The 24079-nt window shown below is 40.6% G+C and overlaps 1 protein-coding gene across 2 annotated transcripts in view; it reads left to right on the top strand.

Moving 5' to 3' along the window:
• PLCH2 (phospholipase C eta 2) overlaps nucleotides 1–18858 on the top strand; it is a 741045-nt gene extending 722187 nt beyond the window's left edge. For both annotated transcript variants that reach the window (XM_040427397.1, XM_040427403.1), the window contains exons 23-24: nucleotides 11311–11650; nucleotides 16119–18858. In XM_040427397.1, coding sequence (XP_040283331.1) covers nucleotides 11311–11650; nucleotides 16119–17749 — 1971 coding nt within the window. In that variant the 3' untranslated portion in view covers nucleotides 17750–18858. The remainder of the gene's footprint in view (nucleotides 1–11310; nucleotides 11651–16118) is intronic.
• Nucleotides 18859–24079: the final 5221 nt, after the last annotated feature.

Below are 24079 nucleotides of genomic sequence, written 5' to 3'. Positions count from 1 at the left end.
GTCGCGTGCAGCCATGGATGAACGCAGAGCGGGGCTGAGGGGGCGGGGCTCATTATAAAAACATTACCATTCAGATTTTTTAAATAAAGTATATTAGGAAACTCTTTTTTTACCCTACCGCCCACTATATAGTTGAAAGTTCTGATATAGTGGCCAACCCCTTTAATTAAAATATCCCTAAAAATGTTTGTAAGTTAATTGATATGATGATATATATTTACAAATAATATATATTTGCAGAAGCTACCTCCTCATACAGCTGATCGGCGGGGGTGACGAGTGTTGGACCACCGCCGATCTTATATTGATCACCTCCTTAGGATAGGTCATCAATAGTAAAAGTCCGGACAACCCCTTTAAAACAGTACAATAAAGTGCCAGAAAAATATATTGGAAAAAGCAAAAAAGGTGAAGGGATAAAAATGTGGTTAGATCTTGACGGCCATAATTTGCTTCATTCTTCAGGGTTGCCAACCTGATTTTACTTCTTTCTTTAATACTGGACAAGATGATTAGTGATGAGTGAAGTATTAAAAAATTTGATTCAGCTGCTTCGCTGAATTTTACTTAGTCACAAAGCACATTTCTTTGTAAGCAGTGGGTGCAATGACAAGGAGTGGCGATTGCTCCGCTTCCTGTCATTTTACCCCTCAGATGCCACGTTTAGAAATTATCGCGGCATCGGATATACATAAAAGTGTAAAAAAAAAAAAAAAAATAATGAATAATACCTGATCCATTCGCTTGTGATGGGCCGGCCGCCACCATCTTGCTTGAAGGTTTGCCGCGAACTCTCGAGCAAAGCGTGGTAACGTGGTACGTCCCAGTGCGCGGGATTTCAGCCGAGATCTTCAGGCAAGATTGCAGCAGCTGGCCCGTCGCGAGCACATGGATTAGGTAAGTATTATTATTTTATTTTTTTACACTATTTCAGTTTAAATTAATTCGCTACCGCGAAGCACGAGGGAATTCGGCTTCACAGCTAATCGAATTTATCCTTTGTGGACTTCGATTTGCTCATCACTAAAGATGATGGATAAACAAGTATTTTAAGGACATATTGGAAAGCCAAAAAGAATTATGAGATCTAAGTGATATATAGTAGGTCTATGGCTTAGAATTATAGCACTACAGTAGCATTTATTGTGAACACTAAAATAAACCACAATAGGCAAAACAAGCTCCTCCAATTTCAGACTGATCGCATATTTGTACAGGCTCTCCAGAAATTTCCAGGCAGTTGGCAACCCTGATCTTGGAGTATAGATCATATAAATCCAGTAGGGTAATGCCACGTAACTTAAAGGGGTTTTGCCACTTCAGCAAATAGCATTTATTATGCAGAGAAAGTTTCCATGGTCACGACCACCCTGCAGTCCAGCAGTGGTGGCTGTGCTTGCACACTATAGAAAAAAAACACCAGCCTACATGAGCTCCCAAGGTCCCGGCCACCAGAGAGGCTGGCATTTTTTTTTTTTTTTATCGTGTGCAAGCACGACTACTACTGATGGATTGCAGGGTGGTTGTAACTATGGGAACGAGCAGTGTATAATGTGATGGAAAAATGAACCAAGCAAGCCAGCAAAGGAAGCAATATGGACAATCAAAATACATTAGTAAGTGGCTTTTATTAACTTTCTCTACATGATAAATGGATGCGGACAGCATACATATCACATTCGTGTGTTGTACACATTTTGTTGCAGCCCCATAGAAAGTAATGGGTCAGCACTTAATGCGTAAAAATGCAAACCGAAAATATGTTTGTGTGCATGAGGCCTAAGTGTGTATACATATGTACATAGCTCTCTTAAAGGGGTTGTCTCACTTCAGCAAGTGGCATTTATAATGTAGAGAAAGTTAATACAAGGCACTTACTAATGTACTGTGATTGTCCATATTGCCTACTTTGCTGGCTTGCTTAATTTTTCTATCACATTATGCACTGCATGTTTCCATGGTTACGACCACCCTGTAATCCAGCAGTGGTGGTCGTGCTTGCGCACTATAAAAAAAAAAGCCAGCCTCTCTGGTGGCCGGGACCGTGGGAGCTTACGTAAGCTGGTACGGTTTTCTATAGTGTACAAGCACGGCCATGCTGCTGGACTGCAGGGTGGTCGTAACCATGGAAACTTTCTCTGCATAATAAATGCTATTTTCTGAAGTGACAAAACCCCCTTAAGTTTTTTTCATCCCCTTGAGGAACAAAGTTTTTTGCTGTATTTCTTAAAAGAAATTGGCAAACATTATTTGTAATCTTATCATAACTTGATAGGTGTGTGAATCATATGATGTTAGCCCTAACTGTGATGGAAATCATGACTGACCAAAAGCAGTGACTATCTGATATTACGTGTGTGGTTAAAGGGATTCTCTCATGACAGACATTGGAGGCATATCACTAGAACATGCTACCAATGTCTTTTGGCCCAAATGAAGTGTTAACGCTAAGAAAGTATCATGCTTCTTCAGCACCGGTCAACTTCTTAACATGGTCAGCCAATGGGCCACCACGCATCCTAAAGAAAGCTTAGCAGAACTGACAGGTAATGGTATAAGGCTTCACCAGTGTCACTGCCCTGCTAGTCATTGGGAGGGGAAATACTTTTGGACCACTGCTGGGATTAATGGCATATCTTAGCAAAAAATAATACTACAAAAAGGAGAAATAAAGTGACCACTTGGAATCGGCACGCACAATAGGCATTCTCTCTGTGTAAAACAAACAGCATGGCACACTTCTCTTTTCTAGTTCACTATGACACCAAGAAATGCCAAGTGCATAAGCAATTCACAAAAGTATTCCAATCATATAAATATGACAAGAAAGTCTCCTCAATCAGACACAATGCAACTACACTCTGCAACCATAGAATATATGAACTAATACTATACACACGGCGCACGCCTCCTCTTCAAACAGCTGATCGGCGGGGGTGCCGGGTGTCGGATATTGATTACCTATCCTGAGGATAGGCGTTCTTAGCAAATATATTTTGATTAAAGTCATTTGTGCCCATCCACCAGAGCAAGGTGACCTCTTTTGGACAGGAACCTATGCTAAATGCTACCTCTTTTGGTGCCAACCAGCCTCTAATAAATGTAGGAAAGGCAGGCTCCACATATATACTGAGCCCACTCTGTATTTTACTTCTCCTTGTGCTAACTGGCCTCCATTGAATACTAGGAGAGTAGGCCTTAGCTAATGGAAATCTACGCATGCAACTGTGACGTTTCAAGGAACAAACATGGAAGGACTTGTGTAGACCTCCTTGTCATATTTATATGATTGGCTATTTTTGTGAGTTGTTTTTGTACTTTATGGTCTCCTGTAGTGGTTTGAGCTTATATAAAAATTTTGCAGAGGAAAGAAGTGTGCTGAGTGGTTTGTTTTACATTGACATGCAACAAGTGCCTATCCTCAGGCAACCCCTTTAAGGCTGGTAATCAAACCCTACAACATAGCTGGAGAAATACTCGGCAGTAAGTTAGAGATTTATCGTCTTTGTTCCACCAGGTCGACAGTCTTTTACTTTAAGATCAAAAATTTTCTTTGTCCAAATTTTCTTTTTTTGCTGTTTGGTCATTTTCCCCCCTAAAGGCTTTAGCATCAGCAAAAAACAAAATCCCTGTCCATTTTGTGAAGTTATTTATGGCCCTACAATTGTATTTTATGAACAAAACCTGGAAGCCACTAGACATATAACCCTTCAAGTCTATAATAGAAATGAAGGCACAGTCTTAATGTCAAAAGCTCATTGTCCGAATTCTCTTTACACAAAAAAGCCATTCTGGATCGCCTTCTAAATGTGTCTGATTTTTTTTTATTTCTTTTGTTTATTAACAATTTTTAATATTGCATTTGATCTGGGATGCCAAATAACATTAATGATGATCTGCTACATTTTTCGAGGACTTTATTTTAAATTATTGTAGATGCACATAGAGAATGCATTATAAACTGTGGCACGTCATCCTCATACTTGATAACTCACAAATTCATTTCATAGGTGGATTATTTCCTTTCACAAATGCATTTAATCTTTTTTTCCCCCCCTCTTTTAAAGAATGTTTGCATTCAAGTTGATCTGTATATTTGCCAATTTCTATCCTCCACAATGTATTATATTTTTTTTTTTTGCACTGCTGCAGTGTTAATGTAATGTACATTGTGTCGACTCCCGGGAGGCTCCGTCCCTTCATAAATTTTTAATTGAAGAAATTTAAAGTATGGTTCGGGGCTCTGATAGGTTCTGGTCTCAGGAGAACAATTAATTCACTTGCAGCTTGCTGATGATGATATGTTCAACAGCCCATTTAACAAAACTAACCCATTATGATTTAATGGGTAGAAAAACAGCAATTTCTAAATCCATGGCTCAAGCTGTTTTTGCTCAAGAATGTAACTTGGACCTTGCCATGTTGCACTGTCAGTTGCATGAACACAAAGTAACAAATTCCCCTTGAATCCAAATGCAATGCTATACCCTGCCCTGTACCAGGTTACAGTACATGTTTTGTTTTGAGAATATCAACCTAGAATTTTACTTATTTAATCATATAAAGACCTCTAACATGAGGTCCATCCCACTAGAGGGATTAATGGTAATCCCAAGAAAGGTATTAAAGGGGTTCTCCGGGCTTTTAATATTGATGACCTATCCTCAGGATAGGTCATCAATACCAGATCGGCGGGGGTCCGACACCAGGCACCCCCGCCGATCAGCTGTTTAAAGAGGAGGCGCGCGCCGTGCCAGCGCTGCCTCCCCTTCACTGTTTACCTTCTCGTCGTCGCCTCTGCAGCGGTGCGAAGGTGTAATTACACCCAAGCCGTCCCATTCATTTCAATGGGACGGATCGCTCCTATACAAGTGTATGGGAGCGATCCGTCCCATTAAAATGAATGGGATGGTTATGTGTAATTATACCTGCTTACCGCTGCAGAGGCGACGGCGAGAAGGTAAACAGTAAAGAGGAGGCAGCGCTGGCACGGCGCATGCCTCCTCTTCAAACAGCTGATCGGTGGGGTGCCGGGTGTCGGACCCCCGCTGATCTGATATTGATGACCACCATTTTGGGGTGTGTATGACTTGATCACTTTTTATTAAATTTTCTTGGGAGATAGTGATAAAAAAACCTTTTTTTATACATTTTAATAGTATGGGTGTTTTCGCATGCGACGATGCCCATAATGTTATTCTTTTTTTGTTTATTTTTAGTTTGGGAGGTTATTTTACTTTTTTACTTTTAAATTTTTTTTATATTTTCAAACCTTTTTTTTAAACTTTTTTTTATTACTTTTCATCAGATTGAAACTTATACAGAATAATGGAAATTGCTCCATTAGTCTGTATAGAAATCACTATATCACAGTTCAGTGCTGCCACCTAGAGGCCTGATCTGGGATATACTAATAATTAGCCTGGAAGCCTAGTACAGGCTGTGGCTCATTTTTAGAACAGGGTGCTTTCCCCGATCTCTGCTGGGGGAAGGCGCGTCTGAGCAGGAAGCCCGCCCTTTCAGTTTTTTAACACTCACAGATGCAGTGGTGACATTTGACAAATGCCACAAGGGGGCCCACTGAGATTTATCGCCCAAGGACCCACATGAACCTGGAGCCGGCCCTGCCTGTACCTCACATGTATCCAGAGATCTCTTCATATACGGCTCCAATTGTTTTGCTAGATTTTTTTTTAGGGTACTTTCACACTTGCGTTGTTGGATTCCGGCAGGCAGTTCCGTCGCCGGAACTGCATGCCCGATCCGGCAATCTGTATGCAAACAGACACCATTTGAAGACGGATCCGGATCACAAATGCATTGCAATACCGGATCCGTATCTCTGGTTGTCATCCGTAAAAATGGATCCGGTATTTATCTTTTCCACATTTTTCAAGGTCTGCGCATGCGCAGACCACAAAACCGGATCCGTTTTTCCGGAAGACTTGGGGCCAGATCCGGCATTAATGCATTTCAATGGAAAATAATGCAAAATAATAAGTGTTCCGAAATTTTTGATGGAGAAAATACTGCAGCATGCTGCAGAATTTTCTCCATCTAAAAACCATACAGTGACTGAACTGAAGACATCCTGATGCATCCTGAACGGATTGCTCTCCATTCAGAATACATGAGGATAAAACTGATCCGTTTTTTTCCGGTGTTGAGCCCCTAGGACGGAACTCAATACCGGAAAAGCTTAACGCAAGTGTGAAAGTACCCTTAGGCTAACAGCTCAGGCAGTGTGTCCTTTTTTCTGCAGCTCAGGGGGCATGTCCTTTTCCCAGGTGGGGTGTGTTTTCTGTTACTGCTCTCACCCTGTAGCTGTCTCAGCTTCTAACATTAGAGTTGACTAGTGGCAGTTGAAGGGTGGGAACTGAGCATGTGCGACCAACTCAGCAAAGTGGACAGAGAAAAAAGGAAAAGAATAAACAGCAGACAGCACTATACATATAAATTTTATTTTCTAGAATAGCTCGCTAGCTTTACAGAATTTTTAATTACATTCAATTACAAAAGTATTCTGATCCAGATGCTGGTTTGAAAAATGTGTAGTATTTTCCATGGGACAACACCTTTAACCAATACAATTCTCACTGCTTGCAGCCAGTAGCAGAAGCTTAAAGGGGTAGTGCAACCAGAAATATTGATGACCTCTCCACAGGATAGGTCATCAATATCTGATCGGTGAAGTTCTGACTCCCACAACCCCCACGATCAGCTGTTTGAAGAGGAGGCGACGCTCGTGCAAGCACTGCTTCCTCTTCAAGATTACACTGTGCGTTGTCTCGGAAGTCTCAGCGGTGCAGTGTAATGACAAGTGCTTGTTCCACGCAGTGTAATCTTGAAGAGGAAGCAGTGCTTGTACGAGCGCCATCTCCCCTTCAAACAGCTGATTGGTGGGGGTGCCAGCAGGATAGGTCATCAATATTACAGGCTGCATTACCCCTTTAAGAGCTTTCTGCATACTGTTCATTTGGAAGTAATAATAGAGAAGTATATAATAAGCTCCCTCTACTTGTGACTGAAGGCCATATTTTACCATTAAACTCTATGGGCAGTCTCGAGCTCTTTTACTGTCCGTTAATGGCAGTATGATTATGGTAATACCAAGTTCATGCTGTATAATTAATTTTTATATTTTTCTATTTTTGTACTATAAAAACACAAATAAAGTCAACCATATTCTGTAAGCCTCATTTTTTGACTAATGGAGCTTTGGGAGAGCTTGTTTGGTACTCTTTTAGGATGCATATGACTTTTTCCTTACTTTGTATTCTGGTCGGAAGGAGAATGAGCAAAAATAAACCCTATATTTTGTTTTTGTTTTTTGTTTGTTTTTACAGCATTCACCATGCAACTTAAATTGTGATAATGTTGTAGGTGATAGAAAATTCAGCACTCTCTCAGTTATTCCATACACAAAGTCCCAAATATAAGGTCTCATGCAACATAGAGGTACACTTTAATGGCAGCTGATATACTTTTTAGGATATTTCGGTCTTCTCGGACCTTAATCTGAAGAGCTGCAGGGAAGCCGGGTGAAAAAGTGGTTTAAAGTGATAATTTTATAGTTCAAATCATCACAGAGGTGGCAATTTCAGTTGTCATTTATTTTTTTGCCTTTATTTTTTATGATATTGCATTTTTGATTGCAAAAAAGTTTTCAATATTTTGAAACTTTTTTGTTTTCCCACTTGCTATTTCATTTTTGTGCAATTTTACCACATTTTATACTGTTTTTATGAACAGTTGAAACCCTTTACATAACCTATTCTACCTGTCACAGTTTCACACATTTTATAAAATGTGTCCGTATTTTTGACTAACATTTTTTTTAAATATAAGAAGCAATAATAATTAAGCCACTGGTTCATTATTATACAGATGAATCAATGAATGTTATACTGTGATATCACAGGCATAGCAGCCACTATAGTTATGAATAATGCATGAGGCATTCAGAATGTACAGCAGCTTTTTATAGTTGAGGCAGGTGTCAGGGGTCATGATCTTTCCTATAGATTGTGAATAAGAGGTTGGCAAATATACAAGGAATGTTGCAAGAATGCCAGAAATACATTCTTCATAATTTCAGTTCACCAGGAGAATGTAATTATGTTCCATGACGACTTCTGCTCATAACCCACCTACAGTACAACTTGTTGTCTCCCAATCCTTTGCTTCTGGCTGATTTCAGAAGATTATACACAGGGATGACACAATTTGCACTGTACCTGTATATATGGCCATTGTTTGTCCCTGTTAATTGTACATTTTCTGTTCAGATAAGTGTAATGTGTTTAATAGCAATGTGCCATCATAAAATGACCTATTGTTCAAATCACGTTTTCATGTTATACCTTTTTTTTCTTCTAATTTTCCATGTCACTAGCTATATATATATATATATATATATATATATATATATATATATATATATATATATATATTTTGTAATCTTTAATTCTGCAGTTTTTGAACTGACCACTAGGCCTAAAATAGGTCAAGACTTCCTGTTTTGTACAGGAAACACTTCAGTAGCCATCTCATTATCATCACAGGCAGGATTAGAATGACATATATCACCTATACACACAGATAACATAGGATGCACCATTCACAATAGGTGATATCGCAGCTTACCAACTCCCATATGGCCTCTGCACAGGTGACTGAGCATGCCTAGAAAACTCTTCCATAGAAGTCAATGAGTCAGCTCTTCTCCATTCTGTCTTTGGCCCATTTGGCTGCTGTCAAAGGACAGGAAGTTGTGACATATTGTAGACTTAGTGGTCAGTGCAGAAAAAAAAACCCTGCAGAATGTTAAGATTTTTTTGAAAATTTAGATGGTGCCATGGAAAATTTTAAAGAAAGCACCTAATAGTCTAAAACAAATTAACAGAAAAACTTGATTAAAACAATAGGTCATTTTTTGATGATCTCTAATTGCACGACTTTTTACTGTAGGCCCAGACTCCGATGAGAGTATTCAGTCCAGGAAACACGCTCCGTGTGAGAACAGTATTTCACAAACTGAACACTGCTCCTTTGACGTGAACTCACAACATCATAATGATTTATGATGCTGTAAAATCCTTCCTGACCGTAGGTCTACCAAACTGTAGTCACTGCATTATGCGACTACAGTTCAGCAGTTCATGGTCAGGAAGAAGTTGAAAGCATCATGAATCTTTGATGCTGTGAGTTTACTTAAGAGAAGCAGTGCTCAGTCTGGAATAGAGTGCATTTCCAGGACTGGATATGCGTGTCTGAAACTGGCTTAAGGGAAATGTTCCATGTTCTTAACCCATTTTTGCTGTTTTCCACCTGATCTATTTACATAATTTTCTTGCATGTCCACTTTGTCGCCCCCTTCCTCTGGAAGAAGGGCCAAAGCCCGTCAGCGTATCGTGATGTGGCAGAGATCATTGTTCTTGACGTAACACTCTAGGAGCAACTGTCACTGTGTTATGTCTAGTGCGGGGCCTGCATGGTTGCTGCATGGTTTCAATCTATGGTGTTCTTTAGACAGTGTACCAGTTTTTCCTGTAGTGTTCCTTTAAGTTAACCAAATGCTGATATCTAAAACAAATCTACACCCCCTTTATTTTATGGAAATCACTAATGGTGAATGAATATAGCAAGTAGCCCAGAGCTGGAAAAATATACTAGTCTCTGTAAATGATTAGTCTTATTATGCCAACTTTCCATTTGACAACAGAATAGTGGCACCTACAAATGGTAAGAAAATTCAGTACAAGACTTAAACCACACAATGTATATCCCTCTATAAAGGATCCATTACCTATCCTAGTATGTTTAGTCAGTACTTGTATTTCTCCTGGGGAACATCTTTTCCTAGAACTCCGTTATTCCTCCTGGAAATGTATAAGTATTTTATCAATAGTGTGTCCCTACACATTCTGACACTGATTAAATTGATTCCACAGTGCCCGAGTGTATGGATTCATCCCATTGACAAGGGGATAACAACGCCCAGTTTTAAGCACCAAACAAGTTCTAAGAAAAGATGCTCCAAAAATACATGTACGGCATTTACTAAAAGTGACAGGAAAGCAGATGGGTTTTCTTTAAAGGCAGTCTCTCGGCAGTTTTGACCAAGCTAAACTGCTGACAGCACTAAGTAGTGCCTGAAGAGAGCAGGACCACCATACCTTGTGTGGAGCTTTTTTCATCAGGAGTAGTGTGAATAAACTTTTGTTCTGCTAGATTCTGCTCCTGCAAATGCACTGGAGGTGGAGTTTCATAGTGATGTGTTCTTTGCTACTTCACAGCCCCCCCCCCCCCCCCCTTTGCCTTGAATGAAACTATAACATCAAACCAGGAGACCACTACAGCTGTCACTGAGAGGGGAGGGGCTGTGAGGCAGCTCAATGCAAAGAGCACTTCACAGTGAAGCTCCACCTCCTAGACTTGCAGGAGCAGAATCTGCCCGAATAAAACTTCATATTCACACTACTCCTGATAATAAAAGCGGCACAAAAGGTGTTTTTGTACTTCCCTTTCCAGTCCCTACCTAGTGCTTCCAGCGGTTTTGCATAGTCAAAACTGCTGACAAATTCCATTTAAGTAATTCAATTACTAGAAGGTAAGAAGGGTAAGGGTGAAAGATGCAGGCCAGGAATCCATGTGCTGTCTTATAAGGAGTCATTTTCTCAGTTCCAAACCTCCTGCCATTCCACTTAAGGACACATTCTAGGCAAATCCCATACAGTGTTATACATAGTACAGAGCTTAACACGGGAAGTCATTCTTTGGTGTTCTTTGAATAATCGTGTCATGCTCCACCTCCTTAGAACCTGCAGTAGTATGACACAGTGTATCAGTTTTGCCTGTAGTGTTTCATTAATATTTCAAAATCTGCAAATAACAAACAAGTGATGGTAATGAGGGATGCTAGCATTTACATTGCTGAAATTGCATGTTTTTTTTTCTTGTCTGCAACCCTTGATCTATTCAAATCATTTTACTGATGCACAGTTTTAGAGATAAGGTCAAAATGTATAAAAAAAAACCTTAGCAATGTAGGAACAACTTATTTTTTGTGCATAGGTTATTTCTTGTCCATTTCAGCCATTTCACACAAAACTTCATTTTTTCATTTTTGCCAAGAATTTTCTCATACCGTAAAATATTTTTAACTTTCTTTTGTTTTGTTCAACTCGTTTGTTTTTGACCAACAGTATTCACCTACATGTGGATAAAACATAGCATTTCACACACTCATCATGTGATAAACAAAGCAACTTTTAATTTTCTTTTTTTTTGTGGTTGCCTTCCATCCAGGTCAAGCAGGCCGTGGGCTTAAAAGGTCTGTTTCTGAGAAATCCAAAACAAGCATCTCTGGACAGTCATGCTGTTGGACAGCTTCACCGGAAACATTCCATTAGTAGTCATATATTAAGAAGAACTGCCAGCGCTCCAACGAAAGGCCAGCAAAAAAACAAAAAGGGCTTTCCAGAAATTGCAATTGACTCCAAAGACAACAGCTCAGAAGGAGCTAGTGAAGAAAGGGAGACGGACGATTCATCTATACCCCGCTTTGATAAAGAGCCTGAAAGTGCTTCTCCGGTTCCTCTGTCCAGAGAAAGTACTCCCACGGCATTACACGGCAAGAGTTTGAAAGGTAAGAGTATAAGCTCTGGTAAAAGCAAAAGCCACGTTCGTATCTCTAGGTGTCCGACATTCAGTGAATCGGTACGGAGGTCTGATGGAGCCTCTCATCTGGACAGTCCTGCTCATAAACTAGGTGTGTTTGCTCGTTGTGCAATGAATGGTTCAGGTAGGATCGGGATGGCGTCCAACTGTATGAAATGCGTGATTGGCACTAAAGAAAGTCCAGATTTAGACTGTAAGTGGAGCGATAACAGCAGCAACAAACCTATAATACATGATATTCCAGCTCACGGGCAGTATAGTGGTGTGCAAGAAGAAAGGTTAGAGTTGAAATATTATGGTATCACAGAGCAGCCAAGAAGGCAACAGACAGACTTACTAGCTCTCAATGACAATGGGAACGCTGATGATCCTCCGAGAAACTCGCAGTCCATTGTAATACCAGGAAAGAAAAATGGAGAATCCAAATGTGCTGGGATAAAAGGTCATCCTAGACAACGGTGGCAATGTCAAACAGGTGGCAGGTATGGAAGTACTGTTAATTTGGTCCCTGTTGGCAGTGGTTCTATATCCTCTAACTCAAGCAGTCTTGAGAGCCTTGGAAGTCCACAACTGTCTATGGGCTGGCATGAAAATTCTCGAAGGCAAATGGGTACCCTACAAAGGGAAATGAATGCCTTGTTCATTCAAAAGTTGGAAGAAATTCGAAGTAACTCCCCTATATTCTTTACTGGTAAGATCTATATTATGTCCCACCATCACTGTTGTAGAAATCAGTCACAGTGTGGAGTTTTATTAGTATTATTTTTTTTAGTGCCATTTTTGTTGTTTCTGTAGACATTAGCATCATTACTTTAGCCACTACGTTATTGTGTGTTTTAATGTATATTGTCTGTCTTTTGTATTGTCTAATATCAGTACTGTTCTGTAATGTTACTATTCCAACCAGAGCCTTTGTCTTCATCATTATTCTCTGTTATTCTTTTAACATAGTCGCCCAAAATATTATTATATATGATGTAATAACGATAGAATTCACAATCTAAATTACTAGGTTAGATTCTTTAAAATAAATGAAGACACTATAGGTTACTGTACTTTACACCTTCCCAACCACCCGCTGTAAATGTGCGGCAGATGTCAGGTCTTTAGCGATGGCGCCTACTCAGAATCTTAGTGGGCACCACCACAGCCTCTGGGAGCTTGCTGTTTTACACAGCAGACGCTAAGTGGCAGAGTCTGTGCTCAACGACAATGCCGATCATGGACTTTTAACCCCTCAGATGTTGTGATCAATTGTGACCACCGCATCTGCGCATCAATTACCGGAAACAATGTGCTCCTGGTGACTGAATGGCTCCCCTGCAACGAGATCGTGGGAACGCTATAAAAACAAAACCCATAAAGACTATCAGAATGTTTTTTTGTTTTTTTTCTAACTCCACTTAATTTAAAATTTTTTGCCAGTTTTCCACTACATTGTATGCAATATTAAATAGTGCTGTTCGAGAGGACAATTTTTCCCCAAAAAAAACAAGCCCTCATACAGCTATGTGAACGGAAAAATAAAAAAGTTGTGGCTCAGAGAATGCAATGAGTAAAAAATTATGGAAAAACAGAAAATTGCTATGTCAGGAAGGGGTTAGGGATAAGTTTTATCCCACAAAGGGTATTTTTATCACCTATCCAAAAAATGGGTGATAAATATTGGATTGTTGGGGGAATGCCGGAAACCCCAGTCATCCCAAGAATGATAGGTCTCAAAGTCCACTCTGAATTGAACAGTTGTGCACATCCCAGTCCACCATTCCATTCACATCTATAGGACTGACGGAGAGCTGTCACTTTTGATTTGTGACTATGAATGGTGCTCTGATTGGAGTGCATTACAAAACAAGATGTCTTCAGATACGTCTGTCTGTCTGTCTACTCGCCCATGTCTTTTTGTCTACCTGCCCATGTTTGTAAAAATCACCTTAAATTTTCTCCTGACTAATTTCTCTCCTGCGTTCTTCCTCTTCACTTGTACTTCTCTGTCTCTCTAGTAAAAGACTGAAAGGACAAAAGGGTTCAGGTAACTGTGTGTTGTGGTGTCCATGGCTGTATGAAACTGGCTTTTTCTGTGCAGATTTCAGTTTTGTCAAGACTTCAAAAATATTTTGACAGGGTGGCTTAAGAAAAGCAATGTTATAACACACTGTATATTACATATAATTTTTTCTACCACTCTTTCCAAATGAGTCTTGATAAAATTGTAAAATGGCATTTTATTCAGCCTGCCTAGGGTGTTCGATATCAAGTTCTTGTAGAAACTTAAAGGTGGTGATAATCATGTGCTTTGTACACTCGGGTTTGGACTGGGCCATGACAGTACCAGAGGCTCCTCCTGTGGGTCCAGATTCTGACACAATAATGGGCCTCAGTGGTCTATGAATAGACAACTCCATATAAAGCTGAATTTGGTGCTGACATCTTGCATGTGTAATATTTGTTTAGATGGACTGGGGTACCTTAGGACCTCCAGACTCCCACTGTTTGTCACAAAGCTAGAGTCAGCCCTGTATGTCACATGGATCCAGAGATCTCCACATTCATTGCTACACATGGCTGCTAGATTTATTCCTTCTCAGGGTGTGTGTCTGTTCTGCTGCAGCTCTCTCCCTGTAATGGTCACATATTAAACAGACGATATGGCTGGTGACAGCTGAAGGATGGAACTGACCATGTGCGACCATGGCAGTTCAGGGGAAATGTCTGTTCTGCTGCAGCTCTTTCCCTGTAATGGTCACATCTTCAACAGAAGATATGGTTGGTGACAGTTGAAGGATGGAGTTGAGCATGTGAGACCACCTCATAAAAGTATATAATAAGGAAACAAATGTCAGGTGGCGCTATACAGCCAGATTTTTTTGAATAACTGGTTAATCACACGCAGTTACAAAAGTATTCAGATCCAGGTGCTGCTTTTAAAAATGTAGACTGTTTTATGGGGCAACCCCTTTAGTGAGCCAAACATTAAATGGCACAGTTTGCGGTGTAGCCATATAGAGTTAAACATTTTATGGATTGATACTACTTGTGGCTGCTCCATAGCAGTTGATATAAGGCAGAAATACAGCAACTTCAGTGGCACAAGAGCACATGTCTGCTCCCACCCTTAACACTTCTATGTTGTCATACATGAAAGGAACAAATCCTTGTGGATGCGCGAGAGGCATGGTCTATCCAGTCATTGTTTCCCCCATGAACATCTTGTCTGGGGCAGTAGGTGCATGCTAATGAGATCTGTGTTGCATGCTATGTTATGTGTTCAGCAGAGTTTGCATTTGTCCATTACAACAAGTCCTATGTACTGTATGCTTGTGTGAGTGTGTGGTTGGTGGCTGAGGAAATCTCCACTTATAAACAATTCTCTATCAGGTCACTATAGAGCCAGGAATACAGAAATATCTGCCAAAAGATGAATCTGCTGACAGCTGAAAACCGAAATTACCCAATTATTTGCATATTTGGTGCATTCAGTTTGGTCACCGAATATATTACCTGCCCGATCTATTTTAATCTGAGAACGGGTCGTGTAGACATCAGATTGATGGCCGATCCAGCTTTACACGTTTTTGCCCAGATATTAGGCTGGATGTCTCTGATTTTTTCAGTTTATTCAATGAGATTATCTGTAATCTGTCAAAACTGAAGTCCCCTGTTATTTGCTTTTACTTGACATTTGCCAATCTGATGCCCCTATGTGCCTGAACTACTGAAAAGGAAGTCACGGCATGCAGTGGGAATATCCAGATCTCTGCACTTACTGTAGATCTCAATGTGTAATCTAGTGGAGATAGCACTGTGATGCACTCTTGCCAACACTTCTACTCCAACCCTGAAAGAGATCAAGAATGATGCCAGTAAAGTGTTTCTGGAGGAGTGAGAGAGGGGCTTTTATAAGGAACATGCTACAGTTTTTTAAGGAACATTCCAGCCTGATAGGTGCTGCATGGCCCAAGGATTCAAACCACACCAAAGAAAGACTCCCTGTGTCATGCCTCACCCCTCAGGCCCTGCACTAGGCATAACGCACTGGGGCAGATTTCCTAATATTGTCTACCATACACCGTACACCTAACAAAGAGAGTCTAAAGATGCACCAGTTATATTCTACTAGCTGATGCTGGATAATACATTTAAATTAGATTTGGTTCATTACTAAATTTCCCCAATTGTATTGGCTTTTGTCCAATGCATTGGGTTATTAGAATATTGGGGGAAGGTGTATCGCTATCTTATACCAATTTAGTTGATTTACCTTTTGGCTGCTGAATTTATACCAAATGTTTTTGATGTCTTGAACCCCACAACCTTTCCAGGTGCTACTGCATTATTTACATTATGGCTTTAGATGTATCTATCTGCATCTGCCCTCTTTTTGTGCATTGCCCCATCTATTGAAGTGATAACTTCATTATTATTTTTTCTTACAGATGCCAGACAAATTTCCATTTGTAGGTCGGTCTCTTCTTTATGCAGTCTGGAAACTATTACAGAAGAACCCATCTTTGCCAAGCACGTACCTCTTCCTGGTCCTACATTTCTCCAGCCTGTTGCCTCAATTATTAATGAAGACCTTAAAGGGTGTAAGGATTCAACGGGATCTCAATCTGAATGTTCTAGTGTAGCTAGTAGCTCTGATGATACCTACAGAGCAAACCGAATAAATGACCTTGCCTTAGGCAAGATAATCCAACCAACCAATGGTCCAATCACAAGCACTGAAAAAACATGCAAAAATAAAAATGCTAATCCACACAATAATGCCAGTGGCAAACATGAAACCACAATTACCATAAATGCTATGAACATAAAGCCAGGAATGTCTTTATTAGCTGATGTCTCAAGGGAGAACATGGGCCGTCAGGCAAAAGGGAGTCAAGGGAAATGGTTCTTTGTTCAAAGGAGTAATAGTTCAGAGACACCAACAATTGTCCAATCTTCAGAACCACAAATAAAGCTCACCCCAGTAATAAACCCTTTACCTCCTGGTATTCTAAGACCAAAGCCCCAACAATCATCTATGATCCGTACTGGACATCCTGTACCTGTCAGAAGAACAAAGAGTGAAGGTCATGTTCTTTCAAATAGCTCAGCCTTAAACTCAACATTACAATCTCCTGTGGCAGAGGTGTATTCTGATGCCACCATTAATGATAGGATATGGAGCAAATTAGAACTGAACAGTCATAGGGACAGCATGTCGTCGTCTTCCAGTAAATCTTCTAATGACACAGTAATTGACCTTTCTTTGCCCAATTTAGCACAGAAACATTTGCTGGACCTTGATATTTCTGATGATAACTTTGATAGTATTAATTTACAAAATAGCATCCGACCGAGGTCAGCAACTACTTTAGCCAGAGGAATATCTTTTGGAGTAACAAAAAGCAAATCTAATCCTAATTTAATATCTAGCACCCAAGCAGTAGATGAACTTTGTCCTAGGCCTCTAGGTAGACGTCCTGAGGAAGTATTGCCACCCTTACCACGAAGGAACACATGGAATAGACTATATGTAGAGAGCCTCAAACAGACCATTAGAAAACCCAACACTAATAAAGCAACAGCCACCCAGTCAATGTCCAAAAGTCTTGGGGACCTGACCTCAGATGATATATCATGCAATTTTGAAAGCAAGTATCGAAGCATAAGCAGAAGCTTTATTACAAGGTCTATGAGAGCTCAGAGGAGACCTGCTGGTATAAATGCCTCCACTAAGTCTACAGATTCACTCACAGAGCAACTCAAGAAGCTGACAAGTTTTGAGAAGGAAAATGACATTACTTCTCCCACCGAATTTCAACCTGTTCAGTATGAAGATGAGAGCATGAATCTTTTTAGGAGAACATCCTCCAGAAGCCAGAGCAGAGTAAGGTACATTGCCAACCGAGCAAAACAAGCCCAAGAGCGACAAAGACTTCAAAATCTAGTCAATTGTAATTCCATAGAGGAAAGAGGAAATCCAGAAGGAGCTTGTGCAATAACCAAAGGGTTCTGTATGGATTCTCTTTCAACCACTAAGTTTACATCGGAATCCTTGGATAAATTTGGACCACAATAATACACTGTTGTGACTAAATATGTCTACGTAGCATTTACATCATGTATATGAAAAATTGTCAATGCAAAATATACCTCGATGGGGAGAGTTCTATAATTTAATTTTTGGATTTGACTGGACTCCTGAAATTCTAAAGCACTTATAGTACTGTATATATTTTTTAATTCTTAGGTTTACATTGGCTTTGCAATACTCTATTGGACACTATTACGTTTCGATATTCCCAGAATACATTGATTTTGTCCATTTATTCATGGAGACCTGTTCTCTCTTCTACCGAATACTTTTCTTGACCATCCAGTATGTTAACAATTTTCTGCACTGCTTTACCAATGTGAAACGTGATATTTTCAAACTGCTGCTGCATATAGCACCTTTAAGGTATAATTTTATTTTTTGCACTGCCATATAAAATTTTCAGAATATGGTATGTTTTAAAACATAAATACCAATCTAAAATCATTTAAAGCCCCTTTGTATATATTATTGATGTCAAACAATTTTTTTTCCTAAAACCTTAAAAATGTTTTCAATGTTTATTTGCGTCAGCAGCCTAGATGTATGTTTTACAATGCGGTTAGATAATTTTTTACTTTAACGTCCATTATTATTTTTTTATTCATTTAGTTTATTTTATTCCTTGGTTATACTAATCTTTAATATATTAAATGTTTTAACGAACAGTTTGTAAGCTACCAAAATCTACTAAATCAAATTATTTAGCCGTATAATATTGACTTTATTTGCAAAAAATATTTTTGTTTTTTTAAGAATTTAAATATTTGGGGTGTGTCTAGAAGAAGAGTAAATTAAGTCTTCAAAATTCTCAAACGCATGCTACTTAGCTCAGCCAGATCAGAGACCCCATCCAAAAGGTTGAGTGACCTATCGTTGGATGGCTGTTTCTGGATTATTTCCCCTCATCAGTACAGGACAGGGTCATTTTTTTCAGTGTTCATTTATGCCAGCACCCTTAGATGTATGTTTTAGAACGTGGTTAGATGATTTGTTTTTTTCTTTAAATGTCCGTTAATTTTAATTTTTTTTTAAATGAATTTAGTTAATTTTATTCCTTGGTTATACTAATGTTCAATATATTAAATGTTTTATCAAACACTTTGTAAAATCAAAATCTATTAAATAAAATTATTTAACCATATAATGTTGATTTTATTTACAATAAATATTTTTGATCAATGCTGTTCTAAGAATTTTTATATTTGTCTAGCACAAGAGTTAATGAAGTCTTCAAAATTCTTTGTTTCAAACTCATGCAAATTCACTCATGTCAGCCAAGCCAGAGGACCCCCCTACAAATGGAAGAGTGACCCATCTATAGATCTCTGTTTTAGGGTTCTTGTCCCTCATGAGCACAGAACAGGGTACTAATTGGCTGCTTGAAGTCCATGAAAATGTTTCCAGTTTCAAGAATTTTTACATTTCCATGTTTTAAAAATCATTACAAAAAGCAGAATTTTTCAAGTGTAGTTTATATCACAAGATCTAAAGATGTGATAAATTCACTCAAAAGTCTGTAAACTATGGCATACATTCAAGGTGTTTTTGATCCCTAGGGAAAAAACATGTTGCCTTTTTAACACTGAAGTCCTGCCATTTTGCTAATTGGGGGAAAAAATAAGTGGCAATTCTTCAGTGTTGATTCTAGATCTTTTGTTCATTAGATCCATGGCTTTGCTGTTTAATGCAACCGAACATAATGTGAAATTCTATTAATCAAGCATGTGACAAAATAGTTCTGTGTCAGATTAGAGAAAATTTACTTGAATGGTCAACATTTGACTCTAGCTTTGGATCAACAACAGGTCCACATGTGTCTGCTTGCACTGGTAGAAGTGTTATTGCAAATGCAGTGGTGCATTGGTAAAAAATTTATATTTGGCAGGGGAATGTTTGATTTTTTTTCACTATTAATAATTATTTCCTTACTGAGTTATATAGGAACTTAATGTTGCAGAGAGAAATCTGTCAATGACTCTAAGAGTGGGTTAGAGAAGTTATCTGTGGCTAACCATAACAATGACCACGGTAATTTAACATGATGTCATACTTGACTATATATAATTATTCAACTGAAACTGAACTTCAGAGTCGAGGGGAGCATCGAGATTTGATAGCAGGAGAACTGAAAGGTGTGTGTACATTATATATACTCTAAATTATGACGTTCTAAATACATAAAAAAATAAAATATTCTTTAATCAAGCCTGTGTTCTTAGAGCAGTAGCATACATAGAATAGAAGGATTTTAGTTTAGGTTTCGCCAGAATGGCCCGGTTTCGATTTCCATGCACATTGCCCAAGGTCCCCCACCAGTTTGTTTTACATAGGCATTGCTCAAAACTATTGGCCACAGCTCGAGTGCCCCCATAGATAGTGCTATTTGGGTGCTTTACATTCTCCCCCTCTCCAGGTATCAGTCTATGGGATCAAGGTCAACAAATTGTCTTAATTTGGTGTCAGTGATCGTTAAATGAGTGTTCCAACTGAACAGACTACCGGATGACTTGCCTGCTCTGCTAAGTTTTTAGTTTTTTTTTCTCCAGGCACCAGAATAATTTATAAGTATTATATATTCTTTCCAAGATCAAGATTCAGTAAACAGCCATAACATAGAGCTTTCTATTACTTTCCACATACCACAATGTGGTCTACCTCCCCTATGCAGCTTTCTTCACATAACTTAACATGTTTCTCAATAAAAGCACAAAAATATTTTTTTGTAGCTGAGACATTTTTTTTCCTTTTCCCAAGTTTAATTGAACACAGTGAAAACAATATGCCATTTGCAATTTCTAATTAAAGAAGCCAGTCTTTACAGTGAATGTTGTTATCAAGTGCAATTAGCTGTAGTGGGGAAAGCTTGTTCATCATGTCACAGCCAAAAATAAAATATCCAGGAAAAAAGACAAATAAATTAAAAATGTCTTAATAACCAGTTGTGTAAGAAACTCCTTCACTCTGGACAGTGTTTCTATAGTAACAGTAACCACAGTGATGTGGGCTCCTCTGTCATGACAGTGAGAGATGCTGTATACTGAATGATGGAGACTGGCCGCCCGCAATCGCACAGCCTTCATTCCACAATAAACGGAACCTTCTCAAAGTCCAATCTTCAGTTTTAAAAACTTTAACAAAACTTGTACTTCAATATAGGCAAAAAATACTATCATAAGTAGGAATATATTTACAGTGATCCCTCAAGATACAAATGCCTCAGGATACAATATTTTAAACATACAATGGTCTTTTCTGACGGATTGTAAATTAACACTAGACTCAACATACAATGTCTCAGACTTAGATTCCACCCATCAAAGCCATTTCTCTGGTAAATAGTTGTATTAGTTGCTAGTTAGCAACTATTCCTGACATATGTAACGATTTGCTTTAATTATCTGCTTATTTTTCTTAAATCTTCATTTTCTCTTACCTTGGATTACATTTTGGGGCTTTGGAATTGATTACTCAAGTTTAGTGTTGAGCGAACCCGAACTGCAAAGTTCGGGTCCATACTGAACTTTGCGAGTTAGGGTGCCCGGACCCGAACCCGAACTTTGCAGCAAAAGTTTGAGTTCGGTGTTTGGGCATTTAATAAAGCTTGTTAAAAAGGCTGCAGGGCAACCAATCAACAAGCTTTTAAGCTGTGGGCACTGAGAAGCCATCACAGCCATATCTAGTAATAGCATGGCTGTGATTGGCCGGTGCTACATGTGACCCAGCCTCCATACAAGCTGGATCACGTGTAGCACCACCCATCAGCTCTGAGTAGTGCAGGGACAGGAAGCAGGCAGCTGAAGTGAGGGACAGTGTTAGTAATCTAATCTGGCTATTTGATCTGTGGCTGACCTATAGTGATTTTTTTGTGGGTGCAATACACCAGCTTTGCACCCCTGACACAGAAATATAATAATTAATCTGGCTGTTAGTTCGGTGGGTGACATATACCCATTTTTTGTGTGAGGTACACCTGCAATGCATACATGCTGGAAATTAATATAGTTAATCTGTCTGTTAGTTCAGTGGATGACCTCAAAGAATGAGGAGAGCGTCAAATAAGTGACGTGGCCCTGGTCTTGGTGCTGCTGGTGTTGGTGAAGCTCCTGTTGCAGGGAGAGGATGTGGTCGATCTGTGCCAGCTATACACCCAAATAAAACACCTTTCTCAGGTGCACGTAGGCGACAGAACGTTCAGCGTTATTTTGTAGGCCACAACAAGTAGAGGTGGTAGTAGATTGGGTGGCTGACAGTGAATCCAGTTCCTTCACATGGTCTGCCACCCGGTTTCCTGCTGAAAGCGCAGAGTTGGCACCTGAAGCCCATGGGCATCTGTCTTTCACCTCACCCCCTTGAAAATCAGCGAAGCAGTCTGAGCCCCAAGTCATGCAGCAATCAATTATGCTTTTTGATGACTCTGCTTCCGTGGGCCATCCACCTAGCCCTGCCCCAGAAGTGGAAGAGATTGAGTGCACTGATGCCCAACTACTTATGTTTCAGGATGTGGACATGGGAGGACCACCGCAGCACGTCTCTGATAATGACGAAACACAGATGCCAACTGCTTCGGCCTTCTGCAGTGTGCAGACCGGCAAGGAGGGCAGGGGTGAAGTGTGGGTGGAAGATGATCTGGAGGATGATGAGGTCCTAGACCCCACATGGAATCAAGGTCATGCTAATGACGTGTGCAGTTCGGAGGAAGAGGTAGTGGTCACACAGCGCCAGCCACACAGCAAAAGCGGGAGCAGGGTGCAAAAGCAGAGTGTCCGTCCCCTAGTCAGTACGGCTGCTACTGCCCACAACACCCAGGAGTTCCTTGGCATGGCAGTTCTTCAGACAATGTGCTGACAACAAGACGCGAGTAGTTTGCACGCTGTGCAATCAGAGCCTGAAGCGAGGCATAAATATTCTAAACCTGAGTACCACCTGCATGACCAGGCAACAAAATGCAAAGCACGAGCTGCAGTGGAGTACACACCTCAAAAACCACAAAAGATCTCGGGCTCCTCCTGCTCCTTATTCTGCTGCGGTCTTGGCCTCTTCCTTCACCTCTGGAGTGACAGTGGCACCTGCCACCCCGCAAACAGAGGATGTGGCAGCAACACCACCACCTCCACCACTGTCACCAAGCATCTCCACACTGTCCCATGGAAGTGTTCAGCTGTCCATCCCCCAAACACTGGAGAGAAAGAGGAAGTACCCCCCTACCCACCAGAGATCCCCAGCCCTGAATGCCAGAATTTCAAAATTCCTGGCCTTTGAAATTCTGTAATTCCGTCTGGTGGAGACGGAGACTTTTAAATACCTTATGGCGGTGGCTGTCCCGCAGTACGCGGTTCCCAGCTGCCAATACTTTTCCAGGCGAGCCATCCCTGTCCTGCTCAAGTGGTGGACAAAATCAGGTGCGCACTGCGCAACGCCATCTGTGGCAAGGTCCACATAACCACCGATACGTGGACCAATAAGCACGGGCAGGGACATTATATCTCCCTAATAGCACACTGGGTAAAGTGGCGGCTGGGCCTGAAGCGGATGGCTGTTTGGCGCATGTCCTTCTGCCACGAAGATTACAGGAAGTTTCTTGTTGCCTCCTCCTTCTACTCCGCTTCCTCCTCTACCGTTTCCTCATCCGGTCAGCGTAACACCTGCAGCACCCACTTCAGCACAGCCTGGGGGAAACAACAGCAAGCTGTTTTGAAACTCATCTGTTTGTGGGGTATAACCCCACACCGCGCATAACCACTCATTTCCATGGTTATCAGGCCAGTCATTCACAAGTGGCTCGGAGGGTGGGTTCCTGCACTAACAGAGGCCAGGTACACAACGGTCCAGCCAGGACACCGTTCCTGGAGGATGAGGAGGATGATGATGAGGAGGAACCGTGTTCACAGCAGGGTGGCACCCAAAGCAGCTCATGGGCATCACTAGAGCGTGGCTGGGGGGATACAGAGGACACAGACGATACACCTCCCACAGAGGACAGCTTGTCGTTGCCTCTGGGCAGCCTGGCACACATGAGCGACTACATGCTGCAGTGCCTGTGCAACGACGGTCGAGTTGGCCACATTCTAACCAGTGCTGATTACTGGGTGGCCACCCTGCTGGATCCCCGCTACAAGGACAACGTGCCATCCTTAATTCCGTCACTGGAGAATGATTGGAAGATCGGCACGCTGGTAGACGCGCTGCTGATGGCATTTCCACCTGACACCGGGGGCTCAGTGGAAGAACAAGGTGAAGGCAGAGGAGGAAGTCGCCAACGCAGCTGGGGCACCGCCAGCACCTCAGAAGGGAGTGCTAGCATTGCCGAAATGT

The sequence above is a fragment of the Bufo bufo genome, chromosome 1 (assembly GCF_905171765.1).
Source record: "Bufo bufo chromosome 1, aBufBuf1.1, whole genome shotgun sequence".
NCBI lineage: Eukaryota > Metazoa > Chordata > Amphibia > Anura > Bufonidae > Bufo > Bufo bufo.
Note: the sequence above shows the minus strand (reverse complement) of the source record. Positions and strands in the feature narration are given on the sequence as shown.